Source organism: Euprymna scolopes, chromosome 27, assembly GCF_053919585.1.
Source record: "Euprymna scolopes isolate OS-2025 chromosome 27, ASM5391958v1, whole genome shotgun sequence".
In the NCBI taxonomy this organism is placed as follows: Eukaryota; Metazoa; Mollusca; class Cephalopoda; order Sepiida; family Sepiolidae; genus Euprymna; species Euprymna scolopes.
In genome coordinates, this window is record NC_136508.1 from 76,160,475 (window position 1) to 76,183,860 (window position 23,386).

The following is a 23,386-nucleotide window of genomic DNA, read 5'->3' on the forward strand; positions in this document are numbered from 1 at the left end:
AGGAAAACAAATAGTTATGGTTGAAACATTTCATGGCTGTAAAAAAGTGGTAAAAATGGGCTATATATATATATATATATATATATATATATATATATATATATATATATATATATATATATATATATATATATATATGAAAAAGTGAAGTCTGAGTTTTTTTGTATCCATGATGAAAAGTAGGAGGGAGGGAAAATATTTTTTAAGCGAATGGTTCGTTATAGAAATGTGCAATGAATTACAGCAGTGACTCATTTTCCATCCTGAGTCACACTCGCTCGTTATTTTATATGAAGGTCTTGGAGACTATTCACGTCCGGTTAAAGAAACCTTCTCTCTGTAAGCAGAAGGATTGTCTTTTAGGTTTGGACATGATTTGTCTCTAAGGCGTTTTCTCCCCTTATCATAACGATAGATTTATTTTAGTCGTTCCTTTCATTTCCCCCGCCCCCGATAATTTGATTTTATTTTAGTCGTTCCCCACGTTTAAATTCGTTTCCCTATGGTTATAAAAAAAAAGAAAACCCTCGATTTGGCTTTTAAAAAGTGGAGGCGAAACCTGGTCGGCCGACTCTACCCCATTATCTTTTTTTTTTCATTAAATATTTTCCCTCGTCCGTTTTTATCATAGATACAAAAAAAACTCAGTCTTCCCTTTTTTATAGCTATAATAAAGTTTTGTACCCCATAAAATAATTATATATATATATATATATATATATATATATATATATATATATATATATATATATATATATAAAGCTGAACGTCTGTGTGTGTGTGTGTGTGTGTTTGGTCACGAATAGGCTCCTATATGGTTGACTATTATAGAAAACTGATCACATATAATGATAGAAGATGTATCGAGACACAGGAATGGGTAGGTTTGATCTGACAAAATGATGATTCATTAAAATTGTGGGGGTCTGCGTACGCGCCTGGTCCACAAAGTATGGAAATAAAAAATTAAAAAATTAAAAAAAAAAAACGTTTACAAGTGTTTTTGATATAGATGTACATACGAATACTTTGATAAGTATGTTTTAACTTAAATAAGGATGGTATAATAAAATTGTGGGGTCTGCGTTTGCGCCTGGCCTCAATAAAATGGAAATAGGCACAACCTTTAATAAAGACTTTTCATATCTATCTGCGTAAGTATACTTTGATGATTATGTTTCAGTTTGAAGAAATATGGTATAATAAAATTATGAGGTGTTCGTTGGCGCCTGACCTCCATGGAATGGAAATATGTCACAAAGTTTAACAAGGTTTTTTAATATATATCCACAGAATATTGTGATAAGCGTTCCAGTGTGAACAGATATGGTATAATAAATTATGGGGTTTATCTATTTTATTTTTACTTTCATCATATTTTGCTTTGGTTTTGATACCCCCAAATTCGAAGCTATCTCTTTACAACCCTTCCTTTTCATAACCTATCATACTTTCATAAACAGAATAAGCGTAAAAAGATTTTTTTCTGAATCGCATCAGAAGCCAGAGGAATGTGGTCATTTATCATTGAAATAAAGATGAAGTGCTAAAATTTTTAATTTCCGAAATAATTTAATAAATATTTCTGCTGGACATTTAATTTTTCGGAGGAGAGAGTAAAAGTTCATTTGAATGGCAATGTTGGAAAAAGTTTAGAAAAAATAAAACATATGAATTGATGATGGATAGTTACAATTGACGACAGACACTAACGAATGAGCACGAAATTTAACCCTATTATACATTTCATCAGGTTTAATCTTTTCCCTGCATTAACATTCATTCAAATATAATTTTCTAAAATGTTGCTGAAAAGCAACGAAAGTACTTAATCCTATTAATACTGGGCTTTTAAGGAGGATAAGACTAAGGAAGCTCGCATATCGCATTGCTTTACTGTTTAACCATTTAAGCCATGAGAATAAACCTTAGCACCTACAAAAAGCCATTCGTATAGTATAAACCTTCTTTTAAAATGTGACGTCATAATTATTATGACGTCATTCTTTATAACTAACTGCTTTCAAATGTAGTACTATTATGGTATTTGCAAGTATTCAATATCCACTAAGGCTATGCACATAAACCTTTGAAGAGATGTAGCCAAAACTTTGAAAAATAAAACAAGACTTTTATAAAATATCAAATGACAACGAAATTTTATGATGACATCATATATTTAACAATACCTTTTTTTAATAATCTTCAGCTTCTGTACAACTCATTCAAAATCAATTATGCTAGCATTCATCACTAGTTTCTAGGACAAAATACTAACTTTGTGTGTGGTATAGCTTTTGTACTGGACAAAAACATACGAAGTAATTTTAGAGTTTAAGATTATGTTCGATTTAGAGCTTTAAAAACAGTTCGGGTTCTGCCTGGTTTAAAAGCGGTAAAAGCACCCTGAATTTTATAGAAACTTGATAATTCTTTTAAATATTATGAAAAAAAAACACACGGTTTTAACGCAACAAGGATGTAAACGTATATAAGTATATTAAATACATAAACGTCCAATCCAAAGAAAAACTTTTTACTAATATTTGATATTATGTAAGTTTATATATATATATATATATATATATATATATATATATATATATAGAGAGAGAGAGAGAGAGAGAGAGATAGATAGATAGATAAATAGATAGATAGATAGATAGATTTGTATATTTTGGCAGCAATTCATTATTCAAGAACGACAGTCATTTTTTTTCACGCCAGCTGGATTAAAAAAAAAACGCTCGGCAAATGAAAAAAAATATTTTAAAAAATCGGGAAAAAAATAACTCTGTCGTGTTCAATCAGATGTGTCTTGAACATATATATATGTATATATATATATATATATATATACATACATATATATACATACATACATATATATACATATATATACATATATTACATATATATACATATACATATATACATATATATATACATATACATACATATGTACATATATATACATATACATACATATATACATATATATACATATACATACATATATACATATATATACATATGCACACATATATACATATATATACATATACATATATATACATATATACATACATATATACATATATATACATATACATACATATATGTATACACATATATGCATATACATACATATATACATATACATACATATAGACATATGCATACATATATATATATACATATACATACATATATATATACATATACATATATATATATATATTGCATTTTACTTTATCGAATTACATTATTTTTTTAAATTAAGTTTGTATAAAATAATAAAGAAATAAATCAAACTGAAAACGGGAGAGTAGAATAATTCTTTGTGCATTGAAGTGGCATGAATAACGTGAATGACGTCATTTCCGTTTCCTGTTTCTCTCAACTCATCAGTTCAAGAACATCAAATTCTGCAGTCGTTTTAGAGGTGGCTTGTTTTAGCAGATAGAAAAAGTTTGCAATATGGATTAAATTTTATTTGCTGCCTTAGCGCAAATCTCTGGAATACACAACCTATTTCCATAAATAAGTATCCTCGGGTAGTTATTTATCTAAAAATAAACTTAAAATATCGGCTTATTTTACTAATACCGAGTCTGATTGATTCTTTTACCTTTAATAGCTTTTATAACCACAACGTTTCCACCGATATATCCTCCGACATTCGCCATGTACAATTTCAAACGGAACCCTTTATTTAATCAACGAAGATAGCATGTTGTCGTTCAGTCAGCCATGAGTCGGTAGAAATTTTAAGTAATTCGCAATTAGATTCTTAGTAATTGTCTGTATTTTTGAGATGAGATATTTTCATTGATTGAGATTGTCGGACTGACTTCCTCATCTTGGTTGTTATAGTCACAACGTTTCGACCGTTTTGCCCTCCGGCCTTCATCAGGTTTTTGTATCGAACTGGGGAACCGTTTGTTAGGTCTCTCGAGCCCAACCCTTTATTATTATTACGGGGGTACCGTGTTCGAACTCTAGCTAGGCCCTGTGACATAGTTGCTGTTTTTCTGTTTTTAATGTTTTTTCACTGCCTTCGGGTAACTGTAAACTTTGATACAACGTCTAAGACCCCTAGGCCATATGTCACTAGGACAATTCTTAGTTGGTTTTTGTTAATGTTAAACCTATGTTGTTATTCAAGGTTTTCTCTCTCTATCAGAGGTGTCCAAATTGCATTCAACTCTATGCTTGGTTTGCTCAGTAAGTTGTTATGTCCGAGCATGTGAGCTGTTTCTTTAAGTTTTCTCACTTTCCAGTGGGTCTCTCTGTTTATTATTTTTACTTCATCCCATAGGGAGCGATGGTTCCCCCCACTCCATCCAGACATGGTTATGAAGGCCGGAGGGCAAAACGGCCGAAACGTTGTGACTATAACAACCAAGATGAGGAAGTCAGTCCGACAATCACAATCAATAGATTCTTAGTGTCGCTTACACAGAGTAGTTATTTATATGACTATCCACTGAGTAAATTAGACACAAAGCCGTTTATTTAATGTGGAGAGTGATGGGGAGGGTGACTAGCCCCCCCCCCCTCGAGAGAGAACTGGATAGTGACAATGGGTATGAAGGGTTCGCCTACATTAACCAAAACTGTTTATTTATTTGCTTCCCCACTGAGCAAATAAGGTAAAAGGCCGTTTTATAATGTGGAGAGTGAAGGGGAGGGGGAGCTGGACAGTGACAATAGGTATGAAGGGTTTCCCCTACATTGACCAATAACTGATTGCTACAAGAGCAATGGTCTTATATGTGGGGTTGCCCCCACATATGGTCTTTAGTGCAACATCTGCTGGAACAGATGGTATTTATTTGCTCCCCCACCGAGCAAATTAGGCACAAGGCCGATTTTTAATGTGACGAGTGAAGGGGAAATGGGGACCAACTCCCCGGGGAGTAGGGGAGTTGGATAGTGACAATTGGTATGAAGGGTTGCCCCTATATTGACCAAGGTCTTATATGTGAGGTTGCCCACACATATGGTCTTTGCTTGCAGTATCTGCCGGAACAGATGGTGTTTATTTGCTCCCCCACTGAGCAAATTAGGCACAAGGCCGTTTTTAATGTGAGGTAAAAACCAGCTCCCCTAAAAGGGGTCACTCTGGTTACCAAAAATAATAATTGTCCCATTATAGAGGGTTTCCCCTCCATTGACTGGTACAAACTATCTTAAGTGCAGTATCTGCCGGAACAGATACTACACTTTGATCTTGGTATTTATTTGCTTCCCCACTGAGCAAATTAGGCACAAAGCCGTTTTTTAATGTGGAGAGAAGGAGGGGGAGGGGAAGGGAAACCAGCTCCTCCGAGAGGAGGGAAAAGGGGCTGGTAGTGATGCCTCTCGGTGTATAGGGTTGTTCCTACATGGACCAGACAATGATTACCACAAGGAGAATGGTCGTTCAGTGCAACATCTGCCGGAACAGTGACTACACATTGATCTTTATTTGCTTCCCACTGAGCAAATTAGGCGCAAGGGCGTTTTTAATATGGTGTCGGGGAGGGGAAGGGAGAACGCCCCCCCCGAAGGAGGGAAGGATGAGCTGATGCCTCCTAGTATATAGGGTTTCCCCTACATGGACCAGAAACTGATTACCACAAGGGCAATGGTCTTTGCTTGCCGTATCTTCCGAAATAGATACTACATTTTGAGATATTAAATCTTGTATTCAGGTTAAAATTACAATGTAAGTTCAAACTGAACAAAAAATTTAGGCACAAGGCCAACTGAAAAGGGGGGGGGGGTATTGGGGGTCGTTGGTCATCCTTATCACTCCAGAACTAAACAAAAGTTTCTCTTAGCTAGTATCCTCTCTAACCATAATACCGCATTCACCCTTTCGTACTGGGGGACGTCCTACTTAGAACCCAATTGTTTAAAACATTTTTTTTTACGTGTAAAAATAATAAAAAAAAGATTACAATAATGGTGTAATATTTCATTTGTGTCGAGGGAGGAGGAAGAAAACTACAAAAGTGGTTAGTAGGATCCTCCCGACCCCTTCTAGTTGATAGACCACCCGTATACTACACTTTGATCTCTGTGCCCGGACCAAGAAGACCAGGGCGTTTCCTGATACTATGTAATTTTACCGCTGAGTATTGCCTTTCAGCTGCCAGAAAAGTGCTATTTAAAATTGAATTTTACTTAGTATTTTATTTGTTCTACCGCAGGTGCTTGCCGGCAATTCTATGGCGAATTTTGAGGAGTTTAACCTGTTGTTATTTTTAGTAAACAAAACAAGAATAGGTTTAAAACTATATTGAAAAGCTTTCAAGAGTGTTGACTGTCCTATTACTTGGCGTTAATTGTTTTACTAGGATGGGATTTCTAGTATGCCTTCGTATAAATATAATGTATAGTTTAAATATTGTTTATTTGAAAAATAAACAATATGCAAAATAAATTAATCTTTTAAGTATTCGTACGTGTCTGCTTTCGGTAAAAAAAACAAAAAAAAACATCCTGAAAAAAATCGATATGCCGTGAATCGTATGCGGTATAAGGACCGTGCTATCGTCGGAATGCTCCAGGCGGTTTACTGAAAATGCCGAAACGTGCCGAACGATAGTTTCGTAATTTCCCAATGAAAAATTATATTATTTCTGTCAGTATGAAACTAATTCGACGAAACGTTAATCGAAATATGAAACCAATATTCCTGGAAAAGTATTGGATAATTTTTACAAAATTTTCTTGAAAAATTATAAATTCAAATCTAAAAAAATAAAAACCCTGTAAAATAAGTTTTATGAACTTATTTCTGAACTAGCGCGGGGCTCCCGGCTTTGCCCTGTCGTACAATATGCTTAAATATATTTTAATACATTGAGATTTCGTATTTTTTACTACAGAGCCAATTCTCTATAGAATATTATATTGTTCCTAATATATAGTACTGATTACAAAAGATTAAAAAAGATGACTTGGATGCCATCTGTTAGAATCGAAATCTAAACATTTAGCGCTCCATCTGCGTTCGCTACCATTTGAGCTATCGACAGATAGATAAGAAATATAAGAAATTAAGTAACTACAAGCTATAACTGAATTTGCGCATGCGCAAAACTAATAAAAATATGTCTGCAAATTGAACTAAAATTTTCAATTTCAACTTGCCGACATTTTTCTGTGCGCTTTATTCATTCGTTAAAACAAAGATATGTCTCGTTATAAACAACCCTCTTTGAATGATTACTATTTCTTGTTAATTTCAACGATTTTGGATGTGTAATTTTAGAGTTTATCAGTTAAATATTTTCATGCAAACACGCACACACACGCACATCTAATGTTTTATTTATATAGATGCACACATGTAATGTTAAATTCCTTTTTAAAGATGAAGTAAAATCCGAAAAGAAACTGAGACATTTGTCTGCGAGTATTATGTGTTTGCTAAACAGTTCACGACTTGTAAGTAAAAAAAAAAAAATGCTCGAGCTGAGATCGAAACCCAAACTCAAAGACACTGAGTGAAGTTCTATAACTAGTATGCTAGCTTGCCACGAACTACAAAAAGGCGTTTTAAAAGCTACTTATTATTCTCATAAGGAAGCTGTCATGTGAACGATTCGCGCATGCGCAGTCGTGAATCAGTTGACAAAGAGGTTAAAATCCGATTACTCCCAGTACCAATTTTTCAATATTTACTCTCAGCAGCTTTTTTTTTCTAAACGAAACCCGATTAATTTTGTTTTTACATATCTGAATACACTATATACTAAGTTTCAAATCTGTAGACTAAACATTCGTAGAGTGTATAGGTTGAGAGTTATTCTCATAGACATTCTCACTTTTATAGATGGATAGACAAAGAAATATTTTTTTAATTTTACATTATTTTCTTCTTCACTTATGTTTTGTTCAAATCAAAGTAAATATGGAGATGTTTTTATAATAAATACGTAATAGCAAACAAATATGTTCTCTATGATTTTTTTTTTATTGGAGTTAAGGGGTTACATAGCCAGGTGATGATGTCGACGTGCGGACTGAGTCATATTGCATAACCACGTATCAACAGCGATGTTTAGACATATGTTATACAGCGGGATATCACACGGGGATATATTACAGTTCATATTTACATAAAGGTATCATATTTTATGGGAAGAATATATAGATGCTTCATACATTTTCGTTATCCAGAGATCTTCTTTCACTGCTGGCCCATGTGATGCACATGCAGCAACCAACACCGTAACCGATTGAGACGCCCCAGAAACAATTTTTTATATTTTTAAATATAAATTTATTTCAGCTGTTTCAGTGGTCTTCACAAGGTGGCTGCTTACGTCTCTACATGGTTGTTTTTTCTAGCCCCATTTCCCGGACTTTGAAGAGCTTCCTCTGTTCACTCTTGTGACCAAACTCTAATTCTCGGCTCTAAACGTCTTGAACTCTTGACCTCTCAGTTCCGTCACGTCATTAACAAAAGCACACATCTCACTAATGTGTGACCTCTGTCACGCACGCAATTTTTGAAGGTCGTTTTGTTTATTTAACTTTGCTAATTTATGTAAACATCTTCGGCTAAACAATGAATAACCCCCGATCTAAACTATTTTAACAATATCACTGGATAGCTATATAAATAGATAGATAGATAGATAGATAGATAGATAGATAGATAGATAGATAGATAAATAACTAATTTAACTTTTTACCCATGTTAATATCTAACATAAGCGTTTCGGCACATTTCGGAGTTTTTCGTAAACCGCCCGGAAAATGTTGACGAAAGCACGATCCTTATACTGTATAAGTACCTGAAATACTACAAAAACAAGTAATACTTATAAAAATATACTCAAATACATATGTGTTCACTTACCTGAGACTAGCACGGAAATATACTGAACAACATAAACTCCTTTGATGTATTTTACAACTTTTGTCGGCATTCTGATGCGGTTTTTGATTGTTGCCTATTTGTGATTGTTTTAGATATTTATACGCACACAAGTATTGTTTATTCGCTGTTTGGTTTTAGTTTTAATTTTGCTACAAGCTTTTGTTGAGTAGAAATGTTTATTGCGTCATGTGTATTTTCATTCCTTTTTACTGATAACATCCACAAAAGGAGAGAGAAAAAAATCCGTCTGTGCAGTCGGTTGTTCCAGGAGTATGGCGCTGATTCTCAGAGGCGATGTTATTGGTGCGCCGTTAAAGATGTACAAGAGCTGTAAAAGATGAAAAAAAAGTCAAAGTTATTGATCAATGATAACAAAGGAAAGTCTGCACCAATGCAAACAGCAACAAAACCGAGAAAAAAAAAATATTTCCTTTATTTTACGATTGAAAAAGGACGGATATTTTAAATAACGTCCATCCCACACTCTTTATCTCTGCCTAAACCTAAATGTAGATGCCATGAACAAAGCTTCTTTCTTAGAACTGCACGCATGTGGAACTCTCTTCCGTGTGATTGCTTTCCATCTGACCACAGAGCTTGGCCTTTTGGCCAAGATCAAAGTGTAGTATCTATCCGGCAGATACTGCAAGCTATGACTAGCAAAGACCAGCTATGACTAGCAAAGACCAGATGTGGGGGCAACCCCACATGCCTGACCTTTAACCAGCTCCCATTTCCCACCTCTCGGGAGCTGGTCCCCTTTTCCCTTCCCCCTCCCTTCACTCCTCACATTAAAAATCGGCCTTGTGCCTAATTTGCTCGGTGGGGGAGCAAATAAATACCATCTGTTCCGGCAGATGCTGCAAGCTATGACTAGCTATGACTAGCTATGACTAGCAAAGACCAGATGTGGGGGCAACCCCCATGCCTGACCATTAACCAGCTCCCATTTCCCACCTCTCGGGAGCTGGTCCCCTTTTTCCCCTTCCCCCTCCCTTCACTCCTCACATTAAAAATCGGCCTTGTGCCTAATTTGCTCGGTGGGGGAGCAAATAAATACCATCTGTTCTTCAGATGCGGCACTTCCATTTCTCGTTCTCTTTCAGTGGGGGAGAAATCCTTCACGACTGAGACAATTTTTGTTTTTGTACCTTTTCTCTACATTAAAAAACGACCCTGGTGTCCAACTCTGTCCGGTGGGGAGGCATTGTAAATAGGTACAATCTGATTGTGTTCAAGTCCAACGTAAACAAGTTCTTGATGAACCGTCCCTCTAAGTAATCCAATTTACAAAGTTCCCACTACCTAGGTTTACTACGCTATAATCACATTGACTAATTGTATACCCATTAACCCTTATCCTCGAGTGGTCTCCGAGCCTTGGTGAGTGGTGATTTCTGTGCAAAAAAAATAACAATCTGCTAGCTAAATGATGAGAATAATATTTCAAACAGAAAAGTAATAGGGAAACAAACAGATTATCTATTGGTTTCTATCTTTCTTTATCTTTTTCCCTCTTTCTCTATCTTTAGTTCTTTTTCTTTTTTGCCTTTCTTTTTCCGTTTTTCTACTTTTCTTCTCTCTCTTTCCTTCGCTTTTACACTATATCTTCTCAAACGTTTTGTGTTTGTGCATCCGAATATCGTCAGGAGACATTTTTTTCCTTTTCTTTTCCTTTGGGGTTTGGTGTATTTATGACGATAATCGCATGCACCGATAGACAGCGCTTGAAAAAAAATATGGTCGAACAACAACTTTTGGGCGCCATTCTATATAACATGCCTATCGAAATTAAGAAGACCGCTCGGCAAACGGAAAAAATTTCCAGAAAGATCGGAAAAAGCAATAACTCAGTCGTGTTCAATGAAACGTGTCTGTCTATATATATATATATATATATATATATATATATATATATATATATATATATATATAGTAATTTATAAAATATATATGGCGATTAAGCTACACTGAATATTCTACGTTTCATCCACTGTAGGATACGTCAGGCTTATGCGCGAATTTTGTGGTTGCTTCTTGTTTTTATATATGTTGAAGATTTCTAGTTAGCCAATCAACTTTCTAGTATCCACCGCGCCCCCCTCCTATCAGCCAATGGGCATGCATTTTATCGAACAAAGGATCTGTTTTAGAACTAGGTTAGTGGTTTAAGGTAGATCTTTTCCCTCCTTTTTTTATATATGAATATACCTATGTGTACACACACATGCACACATATATACATATATATATATACACATATATGTGTGATCGTTTATGTATATTCATGTTTATTTAATTTATTTATTTTTATATATTATGTATATTCATGTTTATTTAATTTATTTATTTTTATGGCTGATAGGAGGGGGCGCGGTGGATACTAGAAAGCTGATTGGCTAACTAGAAATCCTCAACATATATAAAAACAAGAAGCAACCACAAAATTTGCGCATAAGCCTGACGAATCCTACAGTGGATGAAACGCAGAATATTCAGTGTAGCTTAATCGCCATATATATTTTATAAATTACTAACCAGCTCTACCTACGTATTGAGCATATATATATATATATATATATATATATATATATATATATATATATATGAATATTTGTTAGGATACGTTTTAACCTATACTATCAAGGATTTTTTTTTATCTATAGGCTTTAAATTTATTTATAAGGTATCTAGACATGTGAAAAAATTTAATCGGTTTTCATCTGGAAAAGGAAGAGCTGGTAAGGGGTCAAAATTGGTACGTGGGTGTCATCAAATTTGTATCGTCTTTTCTTTTTGTGAATTAATTAAAATATAATATTTATGCCCATTTAACGACCGGGCAACGCCGGCTGACCTGGTAGGATATATATATATATATATATATATATATATATATATATATATATATATATATTATAACAATGTTGAATAATATATAATTACGATATTACAAGACTTTCGCGCCAAGTGTAGAATATGTATGAAAACCCTAAAATGACAGGCTATAAAATGTAAAAGAATATTAAGATACGCAATATAAGTGTTGAAGCTTTTAATTATGTTAAATGTAAGCTTTTGGTGATGCGGTCTATGTAATATATATTTGACGATAATTACAGTTCCTTTAGCGAGAATTCTACGCTAAGAGCGATAATAAATCAGACTATGGTTGCCTTCCCTGGTGCCGGCATTTGCTTATCTATAAGGAGACAGAACCATCTTTCTGCTCGTAACAAAATTGTGTCCGTTTATAATAATAATTATAATAATAATAATAATAATAATAATAATAATAATAATAACAATAATAATAACAATAATAATAAGGCAATATAACAAGATTTATTTTTTCTTTAATGCACTAATGTCTCATGAATTATTATCTATTACTTCGTTTTATGTCAATAGACCTTTATGTTCGTTTATAAGATTTCTTCGATGAAAATGGATAACCAACTTTTAGATATCGCCATTATTTATCTTAACCGTAGATTTGACGTAGTACAAACATCCAAAATGTTAAAATATGAGATTGTGCAGATATTATTTGCACTAAATATACTGCAGGGAAACCGAACTCTTAAAAATATTTTATTAATTCATTTAAATGTACGCAAATGTTGAGGGTGTCAAAATAGGGATGTTCACTCCCATTTTACCAATTTTGTACGATACTAAATGAAATGCAGGTCAGTACGCCTGTCTATTGCGTCCAAAATTTATAGTAGTGGCTTAGTTTGTTTAACAATGGATTATATAAATGCATGTACACACACACACACACACACACACACACACACACACACACACATATATATATATATATATATATATATATATATATATATATATACAGGGTGACACAAACAAAACGGGCCCAACCCTAATTAGGCCCTGTTTCTTAGTGTTTTGTCTGAATGAAATGAAACTTTGGTCATAACTAGTTTATTATATTCAAAACATCACATCAACACACGAGGGTCTTTGGCCTTTTTTCTCCGTTCTACAGCATATGTTCTAGATGGCCTCAATTTAGCTTTTGTTTTTTTGGGTCACCCTATATATATATATATATATAAAGAGAGAGAGAGAGAGAGAGAGAGAGAAGCTCCTCCAATCTTTGACAGACTATGGGTACCCACCGTAGGGGTGCCTGCGCGTGAAATTTTTGCGGCAGCATGTTCGCAATTTCCAAGCACACCTATCTTCAATCGACATTGTAAAATACCAGTGGTAAGTTCAGGATGACTGGAAACAAATGCCGAGCACATTAAATTAAATTAAATGTTGGTCAATATGTTAGTCTTTTGTGTCTAAAATTTATAGTGGTGGCTTAGCTTGTTTTGTAATGGATTATTTTATTTACATGCACATATATATATATATATATATATATATATAAAGAGAGAGAGCGAATGAGAAAGAGAGAGAGAGAGAGAGAGAGAGAGAGAGAGAGAGAGAGATTACATAGTCGCTAGACTGAATATGCCAATGTTTCAGGCAATTGGTAGGTAATAACCAAACTTCTTGGTCAGGCGACATAATAAAGTCTGTTTTCCATTGAAAGCATCTGGTTCTCAAATAGAAAAATTGAGGAAATGTATGTTTTTATAAAAATAAAACGTTAAATTCAAAAGATAGGGATGGTAGGTTAAGTGTCATTTTAGATTCCAAACATAGAAACGATGAGGTGGAAATGGGATGACATGACTTAACACAATATAAAGGGGAATAAAAAAAGGAGGAAAAAAGGAAAGAAAAAGAAAAAGGAAGTACAGAGAAACGAAAGAAGGAAAATGGCTACTGTGATTGCATTGCCCTACGAAATGGAAGGGGGTGAACACATTTGAAATCATCGCTGAAGTAGGGGTTGGGAGAGAAAATATCCAAACACAAATTTGGTCTACTGTAGAGGAAATATTAAGAAGGAAGGAGGTCGGCTTATATATATATATATATATATATATATATATATATATATATATATATATATATGATTATTTTTTACTATAATAATTAAATACCTGCAGACACTAGTGTTTCATCCTTTCGGGAATCTTCAGTGCAGGGTGTCACGATTAATACCAGTCGAACGATTCGAACCCCGCAACACGAGACATCTCTGACTCGATTAGCGAAGACCTAATCAAATCGGCTATCATTAACCTCGTGAAATAACGTTTAATTTAAACATCTTAATTTTAAATGTTCATTTACGTCAGTCAGACAGTGATCTAATCGTTATACGATGATCTATGCATAAGAGCTAAATTGACCGACTTTAATTCAACTGAAAGTGCTCAACGATAAGAAACGAATTTCTTAAAGGAGCTGTTATATATATATATATATATATATATATATATATATATATATATACATATGTATAAGCCGACCTCCTTCCTTCTTAATGTTTATATATATATATATATATATATATATTTATATATATATATATATATATATATATATATATATATAATTGAAACCCGACCGCCTGTACGACAGTCAAGACTCCTAACCATTACGTTAATCGGCGGCTGCCATGCGAGTCGTGAATTAACGATGTTTTGACATCGTCCAAAATACCTAAGCTCGATGTCCTTACACAAAGAGCATCGCTTTATATGCTAACGGTTATTCGTGTATCACTTCTCCATATGCTCAACTCAAGATGAGGAGCATTATAATCATCCACATACAGTACTGTTTCGCTGTTTCACAGTTCATCGGGGAGGCTAGACAGGCAACTACCTTCAGCCAGGATTGAAACCCGACCACCTGTATGACAGTCAAGGCTCCTAACCATTACTAGCTGGACGACTGCCGTTGACCGAATAATTTGCCTGGTTTACTAACCAAAAAAATAAATAAATTAGATTAAAAAAAAAATAATGATACTGTCATTCATCATTTTTTTTTTTAATTTTTACAATATCACATCAGCAGATATTTGGGCTTGACGGTGAATGCTCTGGAAAAGTCACTTCTGATTAATGTTTAATTTTTAAATATGAAGAAAGAAATGATTTGCGGCGATTTTAATTAGTATCTCGTCTTTTGTCGTAAACTGAAGTCATTAATAAGAAAAATTAAAATAAAATATTGAAGTACACCCGGGTTTGAGCAGTAGATTTTACTATCTGTAGTCGAATGCTCTACCACTGAGCTATATCTCAAGATGGCAGTAAATGTTTGTTTTTAAGAAGAAATGATTACTGAATTTTATCATTTCCCTTAGTCGGTGTAACGTAAAATATTCTCGTATAAAAATTTGCTTTTTACATATAATAAGAAAAATACTATTTTTATGATCGGATTTTTTTCGATTTTTGATTCTGATCCGATGAATTTCAGCACAAAACATATTTAAGAACACTGCCAAACATTGCGTGAAATTTGCAAAAGACGGGCTCAGCCTTTTCGGAACCCACACACAAAGTACCTTTATATAGGTATGTACATTTACATAGAATTTATAATTCAATTTTTTGCAGTAAAAATATAGAATTTTAAAACAAAATACTATTATTTAAAGCAAGGAATACACGAAATTAAAATTTCTCTCCTTAATCCATGGATTTTCAATGCATGGCGCATCTCTTAACAGGAAATGTCTGTAGAAAAATAATAATTATGGATTTAGCTTTTTAGCGCATATATTGGAAATTAATCTATATAGCTATAAAGGTGAAAATGTCTTTGTGGGTGTCTGTCTATGTAAATTTCTCTACACAATAAATCTGCCAATTTTCAGTCTACAGACTCGAAATTTGATATACAGGGTACTAAGATTTGAGTTAATCTTTGTAATCCGTTTTGCGCCAGAAATTTGGCTGTTTAGGGGTCAAAGTTTGAGGATTTGAATTTTGAGAACTCTACTAAACTTCTCCGACAATTTGGGGGCTCAACACTTGAAATTTTAGATAGAGGTTCCTTGGACATGGATCTAAATTAATAACTTGATTTTAGCCCAAAACCATAAAAGTTAATGGATCATAATAGGGGTCAAAGTTTTTAAAAAAATTTACCGCTTCAGTCTCTACCAAATTACTCAGACAATTTCTGGTCTAAACATTTTAAATTTTACATAAAAGGCATTCAGGGATACGACAAGCATTTTAATCGGTTTGGGTCGAAGATTTGAGCTACCAATATATAAATTTATGCATATATGTTTGCATGTGTGCCTAAAACTTTCGACAGAAGTGACGAATTTTCACAAGATCAATATCATTTTGAAGCACGACCCTTCGGACGACATATACCGAGAAATTGGTTAAAAACATTAATTTCTACACCCTCAACTGGGCACGGGTCGCTTCTTTTCGCCGATATTTTCTAAAGTCATCTCCTCTTTGCGATTGCCTAGCCTTAATTTAAACCTACGTTACTTCCAGTTTGGCGGTGGTCGTAACAGCTAAGACGTCAGTTTTCCCCCGTAATTTTCCTCCTTCGGGGTACGGGTTCAAGCCTGCCTTCCTACTATCACTTTTTTTTTTTTTTTGCTCAACACACCGACAAACACCTGGGCAACGCCGGGCTGAAATGCTGGTTAAAAATATATTTAAAGTAGCATAAAAAAGACAGCATTTTAAAGTGATCCAGCAAGAGAAATGGATTAAACAAAACAAGGGATATGCATTCTAGATACGCGTTTTGAGTGATGCTCAGGGAATAGAGATAAATATTTTTTTTTATATTCAATATTGGTTAATGATTCCTATATTATATTCCAAAATCGTCGAAACCACCGTCCACGGAAAAATAACAAAGATTTTTGGCAGCAGTAAACGCATGGAGATAATAAGTTCCATTTATTTTGCTATTAAGCAGTTCGTAGAAAAAAAGTTTTTATATGGTAAAATCCAACCAGGATCTTTGAATTTTCCAATTAGCAAAAAGCCATCATATCTATATAAATTTATAAGTAAATTTACTCACATAAAATTAATATACGAAAGTATAGATTTATGCGTAAACTTTAAGTATTTACTTCAAAAGTGCTCAATACGTAGGTAGAGATAGTTAGTAATTTATAAAATATATATGGCGATTAAGCTACACTGAATATTCTGCGTTTCATCAACTCTAGGACTTCTCAGGCTTATGCGCATAAGCCTGAGGAGTCCTAGAGTGGATGAAACGCCGAATATTCAGTGTAGCTTAATCGCCATATATATTTTATAAACTACTATAAATTTATATATAGATTTAAATTTAAGATAGTTGGAAGTTAACCAGATGGATATAATCATATTTCCAAATGTCGAAATTAGAAACTTTCTTAAACCACAGCAATCTCTTATTGTTTACTGAGACTGACGATACCAAAATATAATTATAAATTATACAATTCTTTCTTTGCTCTATCTTGTACATAGAGCTATTTGATTTAGCTGGGATTGTCTTGTATAAAAAAAACCCTCCCAACAATATTTTGTAAAACTGATGAATTTATTTGTCAATCTAATAAGGGGAGAAAATAATAATGGGGGGGGGAACGTCATAAATGCTATTTCTACATTTTTAAGCCTAATTCTTCTTATCAGAACAGGAGAATGGGGTTAGAATAGAGATAGACAGAAATGCAACGTCTATGTTAGATTACATTAGGAAGTAAATATAAAATAAATAAACACATCGTAGCTAGATATGACTGTATTTACATGAACAATAAAAAAATATGATTTGCGCTCTTTGATTGAGCACTATCAACGACTTTTGCTGAAATTCAATTATTCTTAACGTTTGAATATCTTCTACCTGGAATATATATATATATATATATATATATATATATATATATATATATATATATATATATATATATATATATATATATCAATGCCTCCGTTCAGTCTGTAAAGACAAAGTTACCCCCTGTACGGGCAGCTGCGCGTGTAATTGTGTGGGAAGGGGTGCACAATCTCTAACCCCATCTCTCCTGAATAAGCACTGATTGAGTCCAGTAGCAAGGAGAAGTCCAGGACGACTGGAAACAATGCAGGGATAAACGGAGGGCATATGCAGCACCTGGAATTCTCAAACGGTCACCCATCTGGTATTGGCCAGGCTCATCGATGCTTAACTTCGGTGATCTGACGGGAACCGGTGTGTACAAACGTGATTATGCAACACACACACACACACACACACACACACATATATATATATATATATATATATATATATATATATATATATATATATATATATATATATATATATATATATATATATATATATATATATATATATATATTACTACTACTAGAGGAGAAGGCTTTCTGGCATCTGGAGATCTCTATTGTGTATGTATGGAATTTTGCTGCCTGTCGGCTTGTCGGATATATAAACGTCAAGGGAGTACGAGAGCATGTAGTTCCTAGGAGCACCTGCTATTAAAATACTTGCAAAGGAATGCAACATTTCGTCGATGAGACAGAGGTTGAAGCCTAGCTGACAGTGCGGGATCTATTAGGTTGGATACTCTCTCAGATGCACCAGTCCAATTGTGGCAATAATGCTCCATACATGGGCGAATGGTGGCCTTGTAGAGGTACAGTGTACTCTCAGGCGTAAGTAAGTAGTAGGTGTATATATATATATATATATATATATATATATATATATATATATATATATATATATATATATATATACCGTACTTTGGAGTAATTGCGCTAAATACGGAGGTAATTGCGCCAACTAGAAAAAAGTGCTCACTTATGCGTGGTTCGCAAAAGAGCATATTCAGCTGGATGGTGCAATTACACCGGACTTGGCGCAATTACACCAAAGTACGATATATATATATATATATATATATATGTGTGTGTGTGTGTGTGTGTGTGTGTGTGTGTGTGTGCGTGCGTGCGTGTTCCCGTACCTACGTTTGGTCTCTTTAATTCGTTGGCTTCCATCTCCGCGTCGTATGCATTCGCACGTGCATTCCTCTTCTTATCAATAAACACAAAGCAGGGATTGAATGGCGGCCAACTTTGTGAAATGGTGTATCAACGCAACTGGTGGACAATTGTTCTTTTATTCGTTATTGAAAAGAAATCAGATAAACAATTTACAAAGGCTAAATCGAATGATGAGCCGCCGTATTAAATATGAACGAATATAAATGTGATGTGTCGGTCGGAATTGAAAGGATTTCACTCCCATAATTCCGCGTTCGTTCTTGTTTTTAAACTCATTTTAGATTTGATTGCGGACCAAAAAAGTTGTGCCAAGGAATAATTAGCAATTCTATATCGAAATATTTCGTTCTTTAGAAAAGGTCGACCCGTGGGCGTTTCGATTGGAAAGGATTTCTTTTTAAGCAGACTACAGAATCGGAAAATTGAGTTCCACTCCTGATTTGAGTTTTTACTTTATTTTATTTTATTTTTTACTTTACTTAGCCAGAAAGAATGCACATTGTTACAGAAGCTTACCAGTCCATTATTACAAGGCCAGATTTGTAATAGACAATCTAGATAGGGAAAGAATCTGCAATGTTTTATGGCAAATTTCAAAAGCTTTTTTTTTCAAGAACTGCAAGATTGTAGAATTCCTTTTCTGCTGACTCTTCCCCCTACCTATAACTGTGGTTTTTCTCTGATCATAATAAATGGGTATCTTCTTATTTTCGATAATCCTCGTTCTTTCTTAAGCCTTGTAAGGCTCTGATAACTATCATATTAGTGCGCAATATGATCAAATAGCGAACATATTTTGGAAGTGTTGACCTCTACACCCGGAGTAAGATGTATAATAGACTTGTCAAACCTGTCATCTATAATATAAATCTAACCTCTCTGTTTAAATGTATGTATGTATGTATGTATGTATGTATGTATGTATGTATATCTGCCTAAAACTTTCGACAGATGCGATGTATTTTCACGAGATCGGTATCGCTTTGAAGCTCGACGTCTCGGACGATAAATATCGAAAAGTTCGCCAAAAAACATTAATTCGTTCACCCTCAACCGAGCAGTTTTTTTACAAGAAGGGGTCGATCTTTCGCGAGCCATTTTTGCAAGTCATCGTATCGGTTGGATTGACTTTGCCTCATTTAACGTTCCGAGCGCGTCATGGAATAGGGGAAAGACGTCAGATTTTCTTCCACTTTCTTTTCCGCCTTCGCGTCACAGATTCGAGCCTGCCTGCCTATTACAGTGGTTTTTTTTTTGTATTTTTGCTAAAGACACACGTCCAACCACCCGGGCACCCAGACTAGTGTTATATAATAACGAATATAAGGGTTGATTGTACTGGAGACGAATCAATCATTAGATGGATCTGGAATGAGGAATCGGATTAAACCTGACACAAGTCATCGGAGGAGTTTGCTGAAGACATAAGATTTTCGGGACATTTGAACACTAGCCATTGAGAACTGGGAAATGAGCTTGCTAAGAATTATAAAAAAAATGGTTGACCCCTTTACAGGAAACAAATGGCTTTAAATGAATAGAAAGAAAGGCATGACTAAGGTTATACAAAGATAAAACAACCCGATAGTCTGTGCCAAACTATAAATATAAAGTATTTTAATTAGATATTTTATCGTCTAAATAGTTATACTTTAGGAATTACAAAGATAAAAGTAATCCCCAAAGTTTTACGATTAACTAATAATAATAATAATAGTAATAATAATAATAATAATAATAATAGTAATAATAATAATAATAATAATTATTATTATTATTATTATTATTATTATTATTATTTATTTATTTATTTATGTATTTATTTATTTATTCATTTTTCTTTTCAAATCAGATGAATTCTATTCTTCTAATTAATGATCTATATATATTCTGAATATTATCCGGCTTAAAGGACTAGAGCCTATTCCAGTTTAATCGTATAGCATTTAATCATATTGTCGTGCCTTTATAAGCCCCTTTTTATAATCTCCTAGGCAATGCACTGGCTTTTTGCAATCGCACACACACACAAACACACAAACACACAGGCATATACATACATATATATATATATATATATATGATTACTCATTTAATCACATAAATAATATATACGAAGATATAATTTCATGCGTAAATTTTTCAATATTTACTTGAACATGGCTCAATACATAGCTAGATAGTGAGTTCTGAAAACCTATATAGCAATTATGCTACACAGAATATGTGTAGCTTAATTGTCATATATATTTTCATAACTTACTATATATATATATATATATATATATATATATATATATATATATATATATATATATATATATATATATATATCGATGTCGGTGCCTCCGTTCATTCTCCAGAGACAATGGAGATCCTTGTAAAGGTAGCTGCACATGTAACTGTGAGACAAGGATTGTTCAATAACCAACCACGCTTCCCTTGAATCGACTCTGCTTGGCAAAGACAGGCCTTACACTGACAGGAAACAATGCAGAGATAAGCAGAGAGCACATACAATACCTGGAATTCTCAAATTGTCGACCAGGCTCAACGTAGGGATAGTGATGGGACGATTCCAAATTTTTTCCTGATTTCGACGCAATTAACGATTCGGTTCTAAATTCCGGATTCCGACACAAGTATCGATTCCGATTCCAATTATTTTGAAATTTCTTAAAATTTTCTTAAAGGTTCGATGTTTTTTAAAAAGGTTTTAATGACTGTATTTCCCTCTCCAGTGTTATGTCCGCATATATTTTGTAAAAAAGTAAAAATTCACATAGGAGGGTATGCCTATATTACAAGAGTAAATGTTTCTCTATATTTTCTCTCGTGTTTTCCTTGTAATTGAAAACTGAGATTTGTTCCCTTTCAAAACAAATCTCATTTGTATTTGGTCGTCGTTAATTCCATTTAAAATATTCCCCAACGATAAAAAAAAGAATCAGCGATTGATACGCAAACTAAAAAAAAAACAGTTTAGATACAGAATAATAAACGAAGAAACAAGAATGAGCATCTACATGATAATGTTACTGTTTAGAAAACCATTCTTAACATTGTAAGGGGTATCTGTTAACTATTCTCTACTTTGCCCTCTATGAAGAAATGTTGATGTTGTTTTTGGTTTTGTTTGTTTTTCTCGCAATTATTAAGATTTGGCCAGTTAGATTGATTTGCGTTTGTGTAAAGAAAAAAAAAGTCATGATAATGATAATAAAACAATAATAGTAATAGTAATAATAATAGAAATCTTAATAGTAATAATAGTATAAATACTAGAAGCAATAATAATAATAACAATATTAATAATAATAATAACAATATTAATAATAATAACAATAATAATAACAATAATAACAATAATAATAATAATAACAATAATAATAATAACAATAATAATAACAATAATAATAATAACAACAATAATAATAATAACAATAATAATAACAAAATAATAATAATAACAATAACAATAATAATAATAATAACAATAACAATAATAATAATAATAACAATAATAATAATAACAACAATAATAATAATAATAATAGCAACAACAATAATAATAATAATAAAGTGCACTGACCAGACCTCCACTGGATAAGTGCGAAGAGAAACTGGGACCTTGGGGAGGCTTATTGCCACTCAAATTCCAGTGAAGACCGATAGCCGCTGCCAACTAGAAATCAATGGCAAGCAACTGTTGCGATAATGTAAATTTATTTTCAAATACTATCGAAAGAGGTGGAGAGTACTGGAAATTTGGGGAAACTTTTCGTCACTCAGCTTCTAGGGAACACCACAGGCTGTTTTCAAGAAGAGATCTTTGATGACCTGTGTGAACGCTCCTTGTGAACCAATAATAACAACAACAGATTATCACCTTTATGAAAATCACTCCACCAAAATGAGATTCTACTTTTTTTAAACGTAAAATGATTTTACGTAAAATGATTTTAACGTCCAATGATTATCGTTTCCGGACAATTCTAACTTATTTATTTTGTCTAATCGCTCAAAAAAATCGAAACAAAATACTGATAAAACAATAGTTTTTGCTCGATTCTTGACATTTATTTGATGGTTTAATTTTCGATGTTGAACGGTTCCCAAGGGTCGGAGTGAAAAGTCTTAGGGAAGGCCATTTTTATTGGTCCCCCGACAAAAGGAGGGTGGACCTGTAAATTCACCCTTGTTCGTTCGTCCATTCGTCTATTCGCACTTTTCTCAATAATCAAGCCTTGAATTTTTTGGAAATTTTGCACAAACATTAAACATGATATGAATAAAAAAAAAATAACAACAAATTTTCTGAGAAATCTTCGGTTGCCCCCCGTAAGGGTGCCTTTCGGGTTAAAGGAGCTAAAATTGATACTTTTGTGCTTATTAAAAAAAAAAAAAAAATGATGCCTTTGATTCCGATACCGATTCTCATACCCCAAAATGTTCCTATTCCGATTAATCGCCCCCAACATTAATATATTCATAGAGAGTAAGCTAAACAGAGGCGTCCGAGTTTCGTCCGCACACAGAGCTTTCAGGATCTTTTTGTTGCCGTTAG

The 23,386-nt window shown here is 33.5% G+C and overlaps 1 protein-coding gene and 1 pseudogene across 6 annotated transcripts in view; both read right to left on the reverse strand.

Moving 5' to 3' along the window:
* LOC145248920 (cell adhesion molecule Dscam1-like) overlaps positions 1–23,386 on the reverse strand; it is a 401,357-nt gene that overhangs the window by 302,605 nt on the left and 75,366 nt on the right. For all 6 annotated transcript variants that reach the window (XR_013863428.1, XM_080110708.1, XM_080110707.1 and 3 more), the window contains exon 2: positions 8,864–9,212. Coding sequence is in view for 5 of the 6 variants with exons in the window: in XM_080110708.1 (XP_079966834.1) it covers positions 8,864–8,933 (70 nt within the window). In the remaining variant the exon portion in view is untranslated. The remainder of the gene's footprint in view (positions 1–8,863; positions 9,213–23,386) is intronic.
* On the reverse strand, positions 17,912–18,030 carry LOC145249085 (5S ribosomal RNA; annotated as a pseudogene).